Below are 19153 nucleotides of genomic sequence, written 5' to 3'. Positions count from 1 at the left end.
CTGACTAAGAATCAACCAGGGGACCACTGTTGTGTTGGGTGGGGATATGGGCTAAGATTGGTGTTTTTGGTAACACTTGCTATGCATCCCATGTCTATAATGAATTATAATCAGCTTATAACACTGTGTGATTATAGTTATAAGAACTAAAATACGCATAGCCCTGGTCACAGTCCTGTTGACCGACACAACCTGACCAGAGCCATCCTGGTGCCACTGCCAACACCTCTAATAAAGCACTGTGCTGACGCTGGTTCTTATAAAACATGCCCTCCAGATAAAGACACAGCACTGCCATTTACTGTAAATGAAGGCCCTGATTCTATAAAACTGTGTTTCCCAAAACAGTGGGTTTTGGGATACATTTTTGGGTCACATACCCATTTTTATGGATCATGACTTGAGCAAATATCCTTTTTTTTTAATAATAATTGGAAAATCTAAATAATTAAATAAATCAAAAAAATGAAGAAAGAGTGAAAATAGCCGATCTACTGTACTGTACAAGCTCACAACGTGGCATCACATCGGCTAATTTCACAACTTTTTGAAACAGGGCTTAACACATTGACTGCCAATCGCGTAGAGCTACGCGAACCTATTTAAAGGCGCCACGTGCCAGTCGCGTAGACATACGCAAAGTGGTGTTTTTTTCTTTTTTTTGAAAAAAAGTTCACATTGCACTTTTTTCAATTTTCCATACGGCACATTTCATTGTAGCACCACCGGAAACGGAATTATCTGGGATCCGGTTTTGCCGATCCCGTCGGCCTCGGATCTAATGAGGAAACTGAAACGCCATTTTCTCTTTGTAGTTTTTCTCCTCGCTGATCACTGTTTAACATAAACCGTTCTAACTATAACATGGCGACCGTGTTTATCAAATGGATTTCACTGCTCGACGCAGACACATCGTGGTTGTGTTTACAAACACTTTGATGATCGATCTTAAGGATTTTAACGAGGTCTATGGCGACGTGAAAAAAAAACAAAAAAACAACAATAAAACGTTGGCACTGGTGAGTACATTATGAGATTAACCTCTGGCATGGAATGTGTTAAGTGGTTAATGTTTGTAAGTTTGCGTCCCGGGGGAGATGCCAAATGTACGTTTTGTTTAGTCTTCAGCTGAAAACTTTGGGAACCACTGCTATAAAACATATCTTCCAGATACACACTGCTATTTCAATGAAGGCCCTGTCCCAAACAGAGGGAGAAATCGGCTTGGAGAAAACAGCTCCATTCAGGTACAAGCACAGTGAAAAACAACTGCAGGTCTCTGGGTGAAAACGTTGAGCTGGTTTTGAAGAGGACTGGCTGTCTCTTAAAGGTGTAGTTCACCCCAAAAAATACTTATTCTCTGTCAATGACACACCCCATGAAGCCTTGAATTCATGGAGATCCTTTTTTTTAAACACATTTCTAAGCCAATAATGATGTCCGGCTGCGTTTCCGGTAGGAGACACAAAAGAGACTATTTGAGTCTCTGACGTCAGTGGTGGAAAGTAACCAATTAATTTTACTCAAGTATAGTGCTTACAGTAAGTACAATTTTGATGTACGATACTTGAGTGTTCAATTCTTCCGAAAACAAAAGTCCTGTATTCAATTTACAATGTATTTACAAAAGCAAGGTAAACACATACTGTACATCAAATGCAGAGAGACAGTGTAGTGCCTCAGGAAACTATAGGATCACGAGTAAACCAAGAACCTAGCATCAGTCTGAACGATATACTATCAAAATAAAAATCTGTGCATTGAAACTAAAGGATACCAGGTAAACAATGAACCTAAATAACTACATTTGTACAATGTGGTCAAGAAGAGAACTATAACACGAGAGCAAATTACCACCATGGTCGTCATAACTAGGTCAAGTGCATTGTTCAGCAATTTACTTGAGTAAATTGTTGAATAGAGGACTCTTACTTGTAACAGAGTATTCTCTACATTGTTATATTACTACTTTTACTTAAGTAAAACATGCGAGTAGGTCTTCCACCAGTGCATCAGTGACATGATGCGCAGCGATTGCAGCCTCAATGTTCTGCCGAGGCAAAGATCACAATCTGCCCCTCCTGCCAAGGAGAAGCTAAAGGCAAACGTACACAATGTCATGTCAGTGAACATTTCTATTCCACCGTTTCTCAAACGTTTTCATTTCGAGGACCCCGATATGCATTATTAGGCCACGGACCCCCATTTCATTTATTTATTGTAAATGTAACCAAATGGACCCATAAGTTCGATATGCATTATTAGGGTCCATTTGGTTCCATTTGTACACAGTCAGAGTTACATACCTGTGCCCCCCCCCCTCAAAAAACCCTGTGGGTCACCAGACCCCACTTTGAGAACCAGTGTTCTATTCTCCACATTAAAATAATATTATAGGTGAACATTTGCAATTTTCAATAATAGCAAAAATATCAGATCGACTCAGCTCACAGCACGGGAGTTTTTGATTGGCTATTTCTGCTATTCGTACGATAAAGTATATTAATTCTGTTCTGAAAGGAAATGAAAATGCAGGCTACGTGTGTGTGTGTGTGTGTGTGTGTGTGTGTGTGTGTGTGTGTGTGTGTGTGTGTGTGTGTGTGTGTGTGTGTGTGTGTGTGTGTGTGTGTGTGTGTGTGTGTGTGTGTGTGCGTGTGCGTGTGTGTGTGTGTGTGCGCGCGCTCCTTGTGTGTCTAATCCATTTTGTTGGCAACAAGCATTGTCACCATCGAAACAGCCCATCGCTGGATAAATATTTAAAGCTCGTTTCAGAAAGGAAAGGTATCCACCCATTACATGACTTGTTGTGTGGACTTTAAATGTATCATGGGCGGTGTTGTTGAGCACGTCCAAAAACACGTCCAAAAGACTTCCCTTTACAGGAGAATTAACAAAATAAAATGAAAAGGGGGCTTAGCGTTTCTCAACAGAGAGAACTGTTTTGCTTTTGATGAGAATCTCTCATTACACTTAAAGGTAGGGTAAGTGATATTGTTTTGTTAAAACAAGTGAAAGTGATACTGTGAAAGTGATACTGCTCTATATCTGATAGTACTCATTGATATAGAGTGTTTGTTCAGTAACAGGAGTCTCCCTGTCTCTCCTGCTCTTTAGGAAACAGAAAATGCATTTTTAGATGGGGATACCTATGTTATCCAATCAGGAGAGAGAACTTGCACAGAATACAGATTAAACTAGTGAAATTGTAAGTGATGGCACACTAGAAATGAGCATAATTTTAAGTGGAACACTATAAAATGGAAGCTGATAAATGGGTACTTTTTCCTGATTGGCTGAAATGTTGCTACCCACCTGAACATGTATTTTCTGTTTACTAAAGAGCTCGTTAATGTTACTTGCATCAAGGCAATTATGTTGAGTTTCTGCATCAAATACAATTACGCTTAATATAGATTTTATCAAAGCAAAGAATTTATACAAGCAACCCTCTCTGGTATTATGTCATTTTTATTTTGAGCTGTTGGAAATAAGTAGGCTAGACTTGGTTGTTAAAGTCCAGATGAAAGCAAAATGACTGTTGTGAATTAAAATAATTTAGATAAAACTGATTGGGAATCATTTTTAAATGAGAATCGATCTGTAATCGAGTCGTGACCCCAAGAATCGGAATCGAATGGTGAGATAGCAGAAGATTTTGGTTCCTCAATGTTGGATCCGGTTCCGGATATATTTTGTTGACCCCACAGGCCAGGGCTCTATACTTTGCCCCCTACTTTTTTCCCTCTACACCAGGGGTCTTCAACAGGGGGTCCGGGGCCCCTAGAGGGTCCTCAGAGTTACTACAGGGGGGTAGCCAAATCTTTGTGTGATATGATTTATTTTCGTGCATTAACCACTTGAACCCTACAGTAGCATCCCTTTTCTGAGGAGAACTTTAGCCAAAAATAGCAGATCTACAAGCTCAGTAGATCGGCTATTTTTGGCAAAGAGGTATAGGTTTAGAGGGGAAAAAGTTTAATCTGAAACACAATTTTATACAATATACATACAGTAGGGAATTCCCTGCTTCATCTCTCTCTCAGCTATGGGGTCCTTCGCCTCAAAAACGTTGAAGACCCGTGCTCTACACCAAATCTCTGAGTCTCCACCGAAAATAGCCGACCTAATAGCTCAGCTATTTTGACGAATGTTCGCCTGTTTTCGCCAAATGGTCTCCTACTATGAATGAATAGGGACGCTAGGGTTTATGCGGTTAAATAAACATTAACTTATCTCTTACCGGACACATTCTGGAAATACAAACACGTCCTTAATAGCCTGGGAAACCCCTTGGTTTCAGATGGCACCCACAAGGTCACATCACTGCCAGGAAACTAACCCATGCACAGTGGTGGAAGAACTACTCTAAAAATCGTAAAACTACAAAAGTATTGGCCACAAAATATACATACAGTACCAAAGCGAAAGACAAGTACTCAATTCTTCGCAAAATTAGCAGATCCAAAAGCTCACAACGAGTCGCATCGCTATTTTTGTACCCCACCATTTTACCACAAAGTATAATTCAGGGTTAAGTGTTTAATCAGACTAAGGTAATCGATTTAATCGATTATGTTGACATAATAAGAAGACAGAAATTGTTACAAATAAATACCATAAATAAATAACAGCTTTTTGATTATTTGATTAAATCAAGATTAAGTCGATTATTGGCGCTAAATATTGGTTTCAATATATTTTCAGTTAATTACCTTAGCCCTGACAAACCATGTCTGGCTGAATTTATATCTTTGAGTTATTGTGCTTTTCTGTAGTTTATACAGTACATAGTTTGATATCATGTAGGCTACAACTAGCCAATGATATCGTTGCTGTTGCTCTACAGTATATCATAACTTTTTGTGTTTTTTTGTAAATGAATGCCCTACTTGATCATACTACAGCGTCACACAAAAGCATCAAAAGCAGCAGATCCACAAGCTCGAAACGAGCTGCGATTTGAGCTTGTCGATCTGCTACTTTTGCTACAAGCTAGATCTGCTATTTCCACTATTTAAAATGGTTTAAAAAATAAAAAAGGAGTTGATTTGGACAAGGTTTTCACCAGCAACGATTATGGTTAGATAAAAGATTGTGTCCTGTGTAAACGTATACATGCCGTCAAGGCGTGCGTGCGTGCGTGCGTGCGTGCGTGCGTGCGTGCGTGCGTGCGTGTGAGAGAGAGAGAGAGAGGGGGACAGAGAGAGAGGCTTAATTTGCAATTAATTGCTTAAAAATAACGATAACGTTAGTGTATCACACAGCTGGTTCGTTGACATCTGCACGGGACCTTGTTGTCATGATGTCATCCCCCCCTCACCAGAACTTGTCCCGGCGCCCATGATGCTAACAGGGACATGCTGCTGCTGCTGAGCGATGATGTCATTGTCCTTACCGTGCCCTTGTCCTGCAGGCACATCATGAGCGTGCACACGTCCCCCGTGGCCTGGTGGTTGACGATGACCATGGCTTCCTCTTCACAGATAGGCCTCACGTCGTCACCCCACTCCATTACTGTGAACAGGGGGAAGAAAAGGAAAAACGCACTTCAGTCAAAACAGGTATTATATCATCGACGCCGACTGTCGGGTGGTGGATATAGGCCTGTGTCACATACGCCTGTCACGCGTTGTAAGCCATTTCTGCTATTTTTACATATATAAAATGATTAAATATGTCAATAATTTCTTTGTAAATGTAAGTTATTTGTCATGTCTGCCCTGTGCAATTTTTGATTACGAAGCCTAAAAAAAGGCAAACAGATTTTCTTTTCTTCATAATCCAATGTTCAATGGCAAAAACACAATTAAATCGTTAATCGCAATTATTCGTGTGAAAATTGATCGTCAACTTTTTATTCTATTGACACGTCACAGGTTTACAGGTGTAAAGATTTTTATTTTTTTTCCTTTTGTGCAGGCTCCATCATTCGCTGTTTTTAGGGGGGGGGGATATAGAGACGGAGAGCAAGGACAAAACACAGGAAAGATATACGACCAAAGAGATTTGGTGTAGATCATGGGTCTTCAGCATTACTACAGGGGGGGCCGCCAAATCTTTGTGTGATAGGATCTTTTCTTTTACATTAACCACTTGAACCCTAGCCTCCATATTCTGTGGAACATTAAAAAAATAGCCGATCTACAAGCTAGCACGAGGCGTTGCGAGCTTGTCGATCGGCTATTTTCGGCCAAGAGGTTTGGCGCAGACTCTACACCGTAGAGGGAAGAAAGAGCAAACCAAGTACAGAGCCAAAAGGTCAAGCTTACTAAGGAAATGCGCAGCGGGAGCGCACTCACCTATTAGTTTGTATTGGCCAGTGCGCTCAGTGCTGTATATCCGAACGCACCCTAAGTATATAGGGTAAGTGGTTTAAGTGGTTAAATGTCTGAAAAAAAACATCACACAACAACACTGATAGTCAGTGAAGCGATCTATGAAATCTATGAAAAAGTTTAATCTGCAACACAATTTTATACAATATGTAGTGGGGGGTCCCTGCTTCATCTCTCTCTCAGCTAAGGGGTCCTTGGCCTGAAGAATGTTGAAGACCCCTGGTGTATAGTAGTATTTTTCCCTCTACACCAAACCACTTTGCAAAAAATAGTCGATCTACAAGCTGCGTTGTGAGCTTGTAGATCTGTAGACCTCAGAATAAGGATGCTAGGGTTCAAGTGGTTCACGTAAAAAAAAAAGAAATCCTATCACAAAAAGATTTGGCGGACCCCCTATAGTAGCTCTGAGGACCCCCTGTTGAAGACCCCTGGTTTAAGATAATAACCAGGACAGCTCTTTTTTTCTCTTCACAAGTAGCTCTTCATTGTCAAGCACAAGCACGCAAAGCAATTCTCCACAGCTGATAACGGGGTAGCCAAATAAGTGCTGATATAAATTATACAAAAGGTCTAACAAATATGACAAGCAATTATTCACAATACCAGCAGCAAACTACACACTGTGTCAAGGACGAAGTGAGTGCACTCACCCGTTGTCACGGAGCCTATATAATACGTTAATTAATTAATGCTGTCTTCTCAAGTCTTTTATTTTTATTTTGTATTCTTTATTTAGCAACGTAGCCTAATTGCAGTCATTCCGGGCAGCTTGCACAAAAATAATTTCACACACTCCTTTGTACTTGGTGTAAACTTGTGATGTGATGGGACAACAAAGTTGAGCTTCAGTTTGGTTTCGACATAACAGCACTTCAGCATTTTAACCCATTAAATCCGGGAACGCATCTGTGTCATTTTAGATTTTAGTTATAACCATTATTTTATACTTTTATTAAAAAAATAGCAGCTATACAAGCTCATCGCACTATGAGCTTGTAGATGTGCAATTTTTGAAAAATCTTGTTAATCTTTGAATATATATATACAGGGTCCCCACACATTTTTAGCAATGAATTTCCAAAACTTTTCCAGAATATTTAGCCCAATTTCCAGGCCTATAAAACAATCATTCAGCGCAATAATGTGTCTCTTACTCCTATGTACAATGCCCAAAGATTGGCAGTGTAGCAAAAATAAAGCATAGAATATAAAATAGTACAATTTCATTCAACATTTCGTGCAAAATTAGGGCATAGTGACCCTGCGAGCGAAAATAGGAGGGGTGGACGAAGTCGTTGCACGGTTCGTTGTCGCTCGCGGTAGGTCAGGACGGTCTCATTCAAAAACATGTATTTTAATGAGATTTCATCGCCCGCTCGCTTCGCGTCACGTCGCATCGCTGGCAGTGCGGATGGGGTGTTACACAGCCCGTTCGGCGAAAAACTACTTATGTTACATATTTCGTGTAATGTTATACATGTTTATGAAAATGTTTTGTATTAAAAAAAATCTATAGCCAAAAACAATGCATAGCCAAATATTTTTTCAGGACCCTTGATAAATTCCAGGACCTTTGATCAATTCCAAACCTTTTCCAGTACTGGATTTGTTTTTATTTTTTTTTCAAAATATTTCCAGGAATTTCATGACCGTGTGGACCCTGTATATATCTTTAACCCATTCGATCCGGGAACGCATCTCTGTCATTTTAGATTTGAGCTATAATTATTTTATACTTTTATTAATAAAAAGCTCATCGCACTGTGAGCTTGTAGATGTGCAATTTTTAAAAAATCTTGGAAATCTTTGAATATATATATATCTTTAAAGCGAACATTTGTAACTCAAATCTTTGCTTCTGGGGGGTCCCTGGAACCGGGGTCCGCGGACAAATACATATAATTTTGGGTGGTCCTTGACATGAAAAAAGTTTGAGAACCACTGATATTATAGCAACATCCGTTCTTTTTCAAAGAAAGATGTTAGGATTTAGAAGACATTTGTAGAATCCCCCAGAAGCAAAGATTTGAGTTAAAAAACGTTCGCTTTTAAAAAATATATTCAAAGATTTGCACAGAATTGTTCACGATAAAATAAAATAAAAGCAGATCTGCAAGCTTGTATCACGGCACTCGGTGCCACGCTATGAGCTTGTAGATCGAAAATGACACAGTATGCACAGTATGCGTTCCCGGATCGAATGGGTTAACCCTTTAAGACCTGAGGCGATTCTTGAAAAAAATCTAAATCCTAACAGTTTTTGAAAAAAAAAAGTTGTTTTTTTTTCAAGATTTTTCAAAAATAGCAGATCTACAAGCTCATAGTGCGGCACTCAGTGCCGCACTATGAGCTTGTAGATCTGCTATTTTTGAATAGCCAAAGAAATCTAAAGTGACACAGATGCGTTCCAGGTCTTAATGGGTTAAAGGAGCACTTCACCCATTTTCAACATATCTTGGTCCTCAGCAATGCTCATTATAAGATGGCATAATTTCTTCTCTGCGTCTCATCTGTTGGCTGTGGACAGAGCACTTCACCCGTTTTCAACTGATGGAGCTTGCACTTGCAGTGACCACAAACAAAACATTAAAGGACCACTTTCCTTCATTTTCAACCTTATCTTCATATAATTGGTCCTCGGCTTAATGCTCATTATAAGAGGGCAACATGTCTGTCTACTCAGTCTGTGTCTCAGAGGAGAGCTGTGGACAGCTCCAAACACCTGCCTACCAGTGACAGCATGAGTAGGCAGGTTCGGTAAATTCATTTCATTTATCGTTAATCGCAATTATTTTTGCCACAAAAATGGCGTGACATGTAATTTTCAGATGGTCCCCCGTCAACAAAGTAGTATACGGGGTATAAGTGGTTAAAAGCATCCCAAATATGGCATAATATGTGCTGTGGGCTTCTAGATAAAATGAGACATATCGTTGCTGTCAGGCAGAAACCTTGTATCTCCATATTTCAACTTTTTAAGTTCTTTCGTAAATTAACGCCCTACTTCATACGAGTGTCACACAAAAGTAGATCGTCTATTTTCACCATTTAATTTTTTACTATTAAAACTAAATAAAAAAGGAAGGTTTTTGACGTACGGTCGGAACAAACGGTTTGAGACACCCACACAACGTGGGTGCTTTCAAACAGGAGAGGATATAATAACACTTTATTAATGTCCCAGGGGGAAATTCAGGCCGTAAAAAGCAGCACAAAGTGTTGGAAAAGTAAAAAAAAAGTGCACCACAATAAACAATAAATACAGCAATAAACCACACAGCAAGAATAGATACAGCAATAAACTATACTCACTGTCGGGCAAACACACACATACACTGTACTCACAAGCACACCCACCCTCTCTCCTTCTCTCTCTCTAAACTGTACTGGGGGGGGGGGGGGGAGAGAGCGAGAGAGAGAGAGAGAGCGACAGAGCGAGAGAGAGCGAGAGAGAGCGAGAGAGAGCGAGAGAGAGAGAGAGAGAGAGAGAGATATCAATGAAGATGAAAGTTGAGTTAAAAATGTAGATTGGTGCTTCTAGGATCAACGGGAACAAAAACTTGAAAAAGAGGAAAGATCCAAGCACTCAAAAACGCATTAATAACTTTTTGAGTGCTCGGATCTTTCATCTTTTTCAAATAATCTGTACTTGCTGGTAAAGACAAAGATTTGATATTTTTAATGATTTAACCACTTTCAACCCGGCTTCCCGATTTTGGGCACGTCATTATAGGAGAAAATGGAAAACTGATTAAATAAAAAATAGTAATAAAGCCAATGTACAACTGAGCTTGTGGCTCTGCCATTTTATTTGCTATTCATCATACGACAAAGTACGGGCTCATGTGATTAAAATGTAACTGGAATTCATGAGGAGCTTGTGCACTTGTATGTGGTATTTATGGCGCATGACACCAATGCACAACCAAGTAAATTATATAAATCAGGAATAACACCATCTCTAACCCCTAAAGCTAACCTCTATCTAATCCTAACTCCAACCCCTAAAGCTATCCTCTATATGTCTAACCCTAACCTATATATCTCTACTAACGCAAAAAACATCTTATTTGACGATAAAACAACCATTTCTCTTGAGGACCAGGGAAATTGTCCCATTTCTCAAATTCTACTATATAGTTGTAACTTGTGGTGACATTTGGCACGGTCACAAGTTCAACACAAGTATTGTAATACAAGCGCGCGCGCACGCGCACACACACACACACACACACACACACACACACACACACACACACACACACACACACACACACACACACACACACACACACACACACACACACACACACACACACACACACACACACACACACAGGTTTGTTTGTTGTTTGAAAACAGTCGCAGAACAGTCTCCTGGTCTCAAAAAAGCTGTCAGAGAGACAGCCAGTCTGACGGGTGTAGGAAATCTTTCTTTTTCTTTCGAAATAATACTTTCTTTTATATATATATACAGTGGTGGAAAGTAACTAAGTACATTTACTTAAGTACTGTACTTAAGTACAATTTTGAGGTATTTGTACTTTACTTGAGTATTTCCAATTTTCCATACTTTTACTTCTACTCCATTACATCTCAGAGGCAAATATTGTACTTTTACTCCACTACAATGATTTGAAAGCCTTAGTTACTAGTTACTTTGCATGTATAAATTATTACATTATAGAACATACATTAACCACTTTAGCCTATTTTATACCTAGGCTATTTGAAAATAGCCGATCTACAAGCTCACAACGCGTCGCGATGCGAAGCGTTGTGAGCTTGTAGATCTGCTATTTTCAAACATTTAGTACAGTACTTTTACTTTTGGTACATTAAGTACATTTTTATGTCAATACTTTTGTACTTTTACTTTTTTTGAATTCGGGACTTTCACTTGTAACAGAGTACTTCTACATTGCAGTATTGATACTTTTACTTAAGTAAAACATTTGAGTACTTTTTCCACCACTTTTTCCACCACTTATATATATATACTGTATATATAGTAAATGTAAAAAAGGGGGATAATTCCTCGCGACGTGACCCAAAAAACTGGACCCAGCCCCACAGTTTGGGAAACCACTGATCCCAGAGGTCTCAGCGTGGGCGCTGATTGGAGCGTGCGGGGGTGGGGGGAGGGGTGGGGGGGGTGGGGGGGGTGTTGAAAGCGGAGCCCTGTTGTCTCTGATTTACAAGGGAAAAAAAACACCTCCATTCATTGAAGAGCTTCTCAAACAGCAGCACTTGATTAAGCATTCCCGCCCTGGTGTGTGACTGTTTACAGCAAACACACAGGAGAAGATAGATGCAACACAATGGATGAAACCACCATGGGCCCCTGTGCTGCCTGTGAGGGCCCGGGAACAATGACACCCCCCTCCCCCTCCCCCCCTCCCCCGGGACCAAATGGAAGGAGAGCCTCTCTGCTTTGCAACTGTAACAGGTTGGGAAAACTGTGCATAATTAACAGCCAGCAGGAGGAGGAGGACCACATCTGCAGAGGTGCCAGGCTAAAGCTCCCCCCCCCCCCCCCCCCCCCCCCGATCTTATATCTCTGCTGTCGTCGGGCAGAAACCAGCTAACTCCAAAATGTTCATTTTTCAGGAAATGAAGAAAACCCTATATTTTTTAACCCATTAAGACCTGAGGCGATTCTTAATAACAGTTTTTGGAAAAAAAATCAAAAAAATGTTTTTTCAAGATTTTTCAAAAATAGCAGATCTACAAGCTCATAGCGCGGCACTCGGTGCCGCGCTATGAGCTTGTAGATCTGCTATTTTTGAATAGCCAAAGAAATCTAAAGTGGCACAGATGCGTTCCAGGTCTCAATGGGTTAAAACAAAGCAATAATGCCTCACTGGTAACTTATTGTCAGATTCTTGCATCATGAGTCATTATATTATCACCACTTTACCCAAATCCAGCTCAAGTGGAGTTAGGAGCTTTTGTCCATCATTGATAAGAACAGCTGACAACGGATCTCCAAGCTCACAATGTATCACAGTGCGTGAAGTAATGCCCTGAAGCTTCATGACCCTGCTTATATAGGCCTACAATAATAAGCAGGACTTTAAATATTACAATAACTTCTGCAAAGAGAGTTGCAGTTTCAGTAGAACTAGCAAGAGAAATGCTATGAACTCATTTCTTCACATTGTTCTTCTCAGAAAACACTACATAGATTTTAGAAATAGAATTAATTGTTTTCATAACATAGACCCTCCAGAAAAACGCGGGCAAAAATCCTTGATTATGCGGGCTAAAACTCTTGATTATGCGGGCTAAAATCCTTGATTTTGCAACGAAATATGCAGGTTTTTTTGCAATTTTATGCTGTGAAATTGCGGGAAGTTGCGAAATATCCTACCGAACGCCCCCTTCTGTGACGCACACGGAAGTTTCCAGCTTGCCCTGCTGAAGCGGAAGGAAGTGGAAGGCTAGCCCAGGCCTTATATGGGCTAGCCCTGCGGAACAAGGAAGCGCGCCCGAGATACGAACGCTTCAGAGCCGAAGGAGGCGGCTACCTTTATATGTCTATGTGTAAGACATTTGGTCTCCCGGCCTCTGGGGTGATTGAACCAGTGGTGGAAGAACTACTGTTTTTACTTTAAGTATAAGCAGCAAGACCACCCTGATCTAGCCCACGGTTTCCGGACCTTTTCAGGCCGCGACCCCGCCAAAAAATAATCATATTTGAACTGACAAGCACCCTGACAAGCACTTGGAATTGTAGGCATTACATTTTGTTTGACTCGGTTCCACAGATAAATGTTCCACAACAAGCTCAACTGTCAAATAAATAAAAGACAACTCCTGTTTTTTTTTATTATGTTTTTGACAGTTTGTTCAAACTGTCTTATAATGTTGTTTATTTCACCCGTTCTATTCTGTTGTTTCTTTTCTCTCCTGCTCTTACTCTACCTCTATCCTCCCACAAACAACAAGATTTGTCCTAGACCGCTGGCGTAGCGGTCCAGGCACCTATAGGCTCTAAAGTAGCCTGACAGCGCGTCGCGGGTTCAAGTCCCGATCCCGACGGCCTTTGCTCACCCACCATCTCTCCCCCCATTTCATGTCAGCCTATTATCCTATCAATAAAAGGCATAAAAGCCCCCCACCCCCCCAAAAGAAAAGTGCAGTAGAATTATAAAGGGTTGAAAAATGGAAATATAATCAAGAAAAAGTAAAAGTACCTCAAAATTGTACCTTAACCCATTGAGACCTGGAACTGTCTCATTTTTAGATTTGAGCTAAAAAGCATTATTTTACACTTTGGGCTATTCAAAAATAGCAGATATACAAGCTCATAGCGCGGCACTGAGTGCCGCGCTACGAGCTTGTAGATCTGCTATTTTTGAAAAATCGTGAAAATGTGTGCAAATCTTCACACAGTCCGTGACATGAAAAAGCTTGAGCACCACTGACATAGAAACATGCGTTTTTCAGGAAACTGTTGGGATTTAGGAGACATGTAGAATCAGCTTCAGGTCTCAATGGGTTAAGTTACTTTTCCACCACTGGATCAAAACATATTCACCCTGTACTACTGCTACAGATGTGACACCCGATCCCCGGCGTGTGGGAGCAGGGAACCTCTCATCGACCCGTCCGTCAATCCATCCTCTAATCAAAAGTGACGAATGAGAAGTGAAAACATCGATCATGTTCAAGTTCACCCCAGGGGGCCCCCACACACACACACACAGTCACCTGCTCGTGTTACTCATGCAAACTCGTATTCCTGGAACAAACACGCTTGCTGTTTCAGTCACGTGTTACGTAAACCAGTGGTTCTCAAACTTTTTCATGTCAAGGACCCCCAAATAGACACTTATTAGCTCGCGGACCCCCATTTGAAAAGATATGCCAGGGACCCCCATAAGTGAAGATTTTTTACGGCTCCAGCAGTGATTCTCAACCATTTTAATTTCAAGGACCCCCAGTTTGACATGCATTAGGGCTACAGACCCCCATTTAATGGCATTTCTATCACTTGGGCCGCAATTTATATTGTAAAATCTATGTCAATTTAACTCTGTGAGTGTACAAATGGAACCAAATGGACCCGTTAGGGTCCATTTGGTTCCATTTGTACACTCTCAGAGTTACAGTCCCATAAGGGTCCATTTGGTGCCTAATCTATCATTCAGCTGGGGACCCCCTGGAACTCCCTCAAGGACCCCACTTTGAGAACCAATGACGTAAACACCTAGGATGTCTTTGCAGTCGGGGCTGAAACCTTGTATCCCCGTATTTCAACGTTTTTTCCCCGTATTCCCCCTAAATTTAATGCCCTACTTCGTCGTACGAGAGCGAAACTATAGACGATCTACAAGCACAGTGCGTCACGATGCAACGTGATGGGAGCATCGTGCAAAGGTTTAAGTGTTTAACCCAGGGGTCTTCAACAGGGGGTCCGGGACCCCTAGGGGGACCTCAGAGTTACTACAGGGGGTCGGCCAAATCTTTGTGTGACATGATTTTATTTTTTTACCGTAACCACTTGAACCCTACCATCCCCTTTCTGAGGAGAACTTTAGCCAAAAATAGCAGATCTACAAGCTCGTACTATGAGCGAATGGCCAAAGTATAAAAATAATGGTTATAGCTAAAAATGTAAAAAAGTTATAGCTAAAATGCCACAGATGCGTTGCCGGATTGAAGGGGTTAAATGTGAATGTGGCTTTTATAAACATTGAATCAATGAAAAGTATTACCAAGAGCTTGTGACTTAAACCCATTAAGACCTGGAACTGTGTCATTTTTAGATTTGAGCTAAAAAGCATTATTTTACACTTTGGGCTATTTTTGAAAATTCGTGAAAATGTGTGCAAATCTTTGAATATATATATTTTTAAAGCGAACATTTTTAACTCAAATCTTTGCTTCTGGGGGGTCCCTTGAACAAAATATTTTGAGATGGGGGTCCGCGGCCAAATACATATAATTTTGGGGGTCCTTGACATGAAAAAGTTTGAGAACCACTGATATAGAAACATACGTTTTTCAAAAAACTGTTGGGATTTAGGAGACATGTAGAATCGGCTTCAGGACTTAAAGGGTTAAATAATAACTACATTGGATCCATTGGAACACAGGTTATTTTTCCCCCCATTTCCTGAAAAGTAATCGTCTTGGATATACAAGGTTTTCCAGCCCGACAGCTACGATATGTTAGGTAGATGTCTGGTTGAAAGTGCAACCTCACTCTCCCACCAAACGTGGTGACGGTGCGATTTATGTTACAAGCCTATGTAAGTGTGTCTAAAGGTCTGGTTTCACTACTCTCTCCCATGGCTGCACGGTGTAAATCTAGCCATTAGGGTTTAACCTTTACGCTGCACCTACAGTACAGTCAAGCATGTCATGATCTCCTCTATTTCACCACCCTTTTAACCCCTTGAACCACAGCGTCCCTATTCTGGGCATGTTATAATCAGTGGTGGGAAAAGTACTTGCATCTTTTACTTGAGTAGAAGTATCAATACTGCAGTGTAGAAATACTCTGTTACAAATTTCACTTCACTGTAAAAGTACAAAAGTATTGGCATCAGAATATACTTAAAATACCAAAAGTAAAAATAGTCATTGTGCAGAATGTCTTATTTCACAAGTTCATAATGTATACAAATCTTTTGAAAATAGCAGATCTACAAGCTCACAATGTGTCGTGTCGCATCGCGACGCATTGTGAGCTTGTAGATCGGCTATTTTCAAATGGCCGAAATGCATATAGGGTTGAAGTGGTTAATGTATGTTCTGTAATAATGATCTAAATCTGCACAGTAACTAGTAACTAAAAGTGTCAAATAATTGTAGTGGAGTAAAAGTACAATATTTGCCTCTAAGAAGTAAAAGTATTGCAAATGGGAAAAACTCCAGTAAAGTAAAAAATCCTCAAAAGTGGTGATATATATATATATATTTTTTTTTTGTTAAAAAGGTTAAAGTACTATATTCTGATAGTAATCATTGCTACAGAGCGTTTGTTCGGTCACAGGGGTCTCTCCAGCTCTTTAGTAAACAGAATTCTTAGGTAGGTGACAACATTTAAACCAATCAGGAGAGAGCACTGAAAATGCATTTTCTGTTTAATAAAGAACTGGAGAGACATAATGGGAGACTTTACTGAACAAACACTCTATAGCAATGAGTACTATCAGAATATAGAGCTATTTAACACTTATTTTAACCAAAGCAAATCACTTACCCTACCTTTAAGTACAGTACTTGAGTAAATGTACTTAGTTACTTTACACAACTGGTTATAATAGGCGAACATTCTATGAAAAAGCGATGGGAGAGAGCAGACTAGCCAACAACACCAACTCCTGGAATCCCGGAACTCCACTCCCTCCTGTCTAGCATCAGGCAGGGTTCCCACACCTTTTTAACAATGAATTTTCAAAACCTTTCATAAGTACTTTAACCCATTTCCAGGCCAATAGCAATCATATGGTGCAATAATGAGGCTATATACACCAGTGTTCTATCAATGCACCAAGACAGGCTCGAGGTCCTGTGACAAACGGAACAGATATACAAGCTAACAACGTATCACTGTGCAACATACATGTATGATGTATGTAGATCTATTATATTTGTCCCGTGACGTCCTGTATACATTAGGCCACACGTATTTCACATAATTCTAGATATGTTTTATAGCCAAAAACTGTAAATTATATCCCAAAAAAATCAAAACATTTGATTATTTCCAAATAATCATAATATTTGGAATCATAATAATTCCTGGATTTTTTTTTTTCTCTCTCAAAATATTTCCAGGAATTTCATGACCGTTCGAACCCTGGTCAGGGTCTTGAGCTCTTCTGCAGTGTTGCTAGCTGCGCTGTCACGCCACAGTGCGTCTACTACGTAGGTGGCGCACCTCTTTCCCCTCCTACCAGTGCGCTCTATACCAGGGTGCCTGACACAGTGCCCTGCCCGGCCTCATCCTGGAACTGTCTGCAACTCGGCAAAAATAGCTGATCTACAAGCTCACAACGCGTCGCAACGCAATACAAACGCGATACAAAATTTGGCGAGGATCTGTCCAGCGGTTTGCAAGACACACACAAACACTCACATACAGTGTCAGACTGTAAAAAAAGAAAATAGCAACTGTTATTGTTGTCTATATGGCGTAGTAAGTTAAGTTGTCCTTTGCGATTTGGTCTCGCTGGCACAAAAGCCTGCATGCACACGTTTAGTGTTCAGACTGACTGCCAAAAACACAACCTGTTCATTCAGCACTTCTAGAAGCAGAAATATTCCAGGAGGACACACATTACACACCCAGTCACACACACACACATTTTTCAAATGAATCTAAAATGCCAAAACAGCTAATATAGCAGACACGTCACATTGTGAGCTTGTAGATGTCTATTTTCACTATTTGTCATAATAAGTAGTAAATGTATACATAGGGCTTAAGTGAAAATGCCCCCTCCCTCTCCTTCCCCTTTAACAAATCAATCCCTTCCTATACCTCACAGTAATCACTGCTTTAGTGAAGGATAACAAAATAAGAGTTGAAATGTGTTCTTTCAGGGCTGTCTAGCTTTCAATCAATCTGACAAAAGCACTGCTTTAAAACCCATTAAGACCTGAGGCAATTCTTTGAAAAAAAAAAAAAAATCTAACAGTTTTTGGAAAAAAAAAAAAAATCAAACTTTTTCAAAAATAGCAGATCTACAAGTTCATAGCGCGGCACTCTGTGCCGCGCTATGAACTTGTATATCTGCTATTTTTGAATAGCCAAAGAAATCTTAAGTGACACAGATGCGTTCCAGGTCTTAATGGGTTAAGTTTCATTTTGTCAACAACAACTACAAAAATCGATCTGGTTTAGTGTAAAGTTGAAGCGTCATAAATCCTGATATTCTATTTCATATGAAACCTGATTAATAAATGTGGTGCTGATATAGTTTGAATGGAGCTGTGGGTTTATGGAGCCTAACACAACACCAATACAATCAGGTTTAAATTATACTTTGTCTGATTTATCATTTTTATCGTCTCTGTCGGGTGGAAACCTCATTATGTCTGTTAACTGTTACTTCTCAGGATTACAAAAATAGCAAAAGCTGCAGATCTACAAGATCAAAACGTTGAGCGTTTGGAGCTTTGTTTCAGGGACCCTCCAGAAGCAAAGATTTGAGTTACAAATGTCCGCTTTAAAAATATATATTATATTCAAAGATTTGCACAAATTTTCCACGATTTTTCAAAAAAATAGCAGATCTACAAGCTCATAGCGCAGCACTCTGTGCTGCGCTATGAGCTTGTATATCTGCTATTTTGGAATAGCCAAAGAAATCTTAAAATGACACAGATGCGTTCCCGGTCTTAATGGATTAATTTACCAAAAAAAAACACAAAAGTTAGAATATAGAGATAAGACGTTTCGGCCTGAAACAGCAACGATATCCTGACTGAATGTCCTGGCCGAAGGGCAAAGCCTGGCCTTGGGTGACCCAGCTGGCACGGTGGCACCACCGGGGACCACTGGGGACCAGCGCCACGGAAGAGAAAAACGGAGAAGAAAGGAAGGAGACAACTTGTTGGCATGTTGTTCAATTTAGGTCTCTTTCCCCGTCCCCTCTGTCACCTCCTCACAATGACAATCAATCCTCTTGTTGAGCGGCACGACACGCCGTGACATAAAATGACACATCTATCACTCTTGAGGGCGCACAAGCCCCCCCCCGCCTCCCTGTCCCTTTTATCACCACGTCCCTCAGTGGTGGAAAGTAACTAAAGTACATTTACTCAAGAACTGTACTTAAAGCTGCAATTTTGGGTTC

The 19153-nt window shown here is 40.3% G+C and overlaps 1 protein-coding gene across 1 annotated transcript in view; it reads right to left on the bottom strand.

Moving 5' to 3' along the window:
• lpgat1 (lysophosphatidylglycerol acyltransferase 1) overlaps positions 1-19153 on the bottom strand; it is a 104319-nt gene that overhangs the window by 58054 nt on the left and 27112 nt on the right. Inside the window, exon 3 of the mRNA XM_084083398.1 lies at positions 5396-5514. Within this exon, the coding sequence (XP_083939524.1) occupies positions 5396-5514 (119 nt within the window). The remainder of the gene's footprint in view (positions 1-5395; positions 5515-19153) is intronic.

Source organism: Gymnoscopelus microlampas (genome assembly GCF_963454915.1).
Source record: "Gymnoscopelus microlampas genome assembly, chromosome: 16".
NCBI lineage: Eukaryota > Metazoa > Chordata > Actinopteri > Myctophiformes > Myctophidae > Gymnoscopelus > Gymnoscopelus microlampas.
Note: the sequence above shows the minus strand (reverse complement) of the source record. Positions and strands in the feature narration are given on the sequence as shown.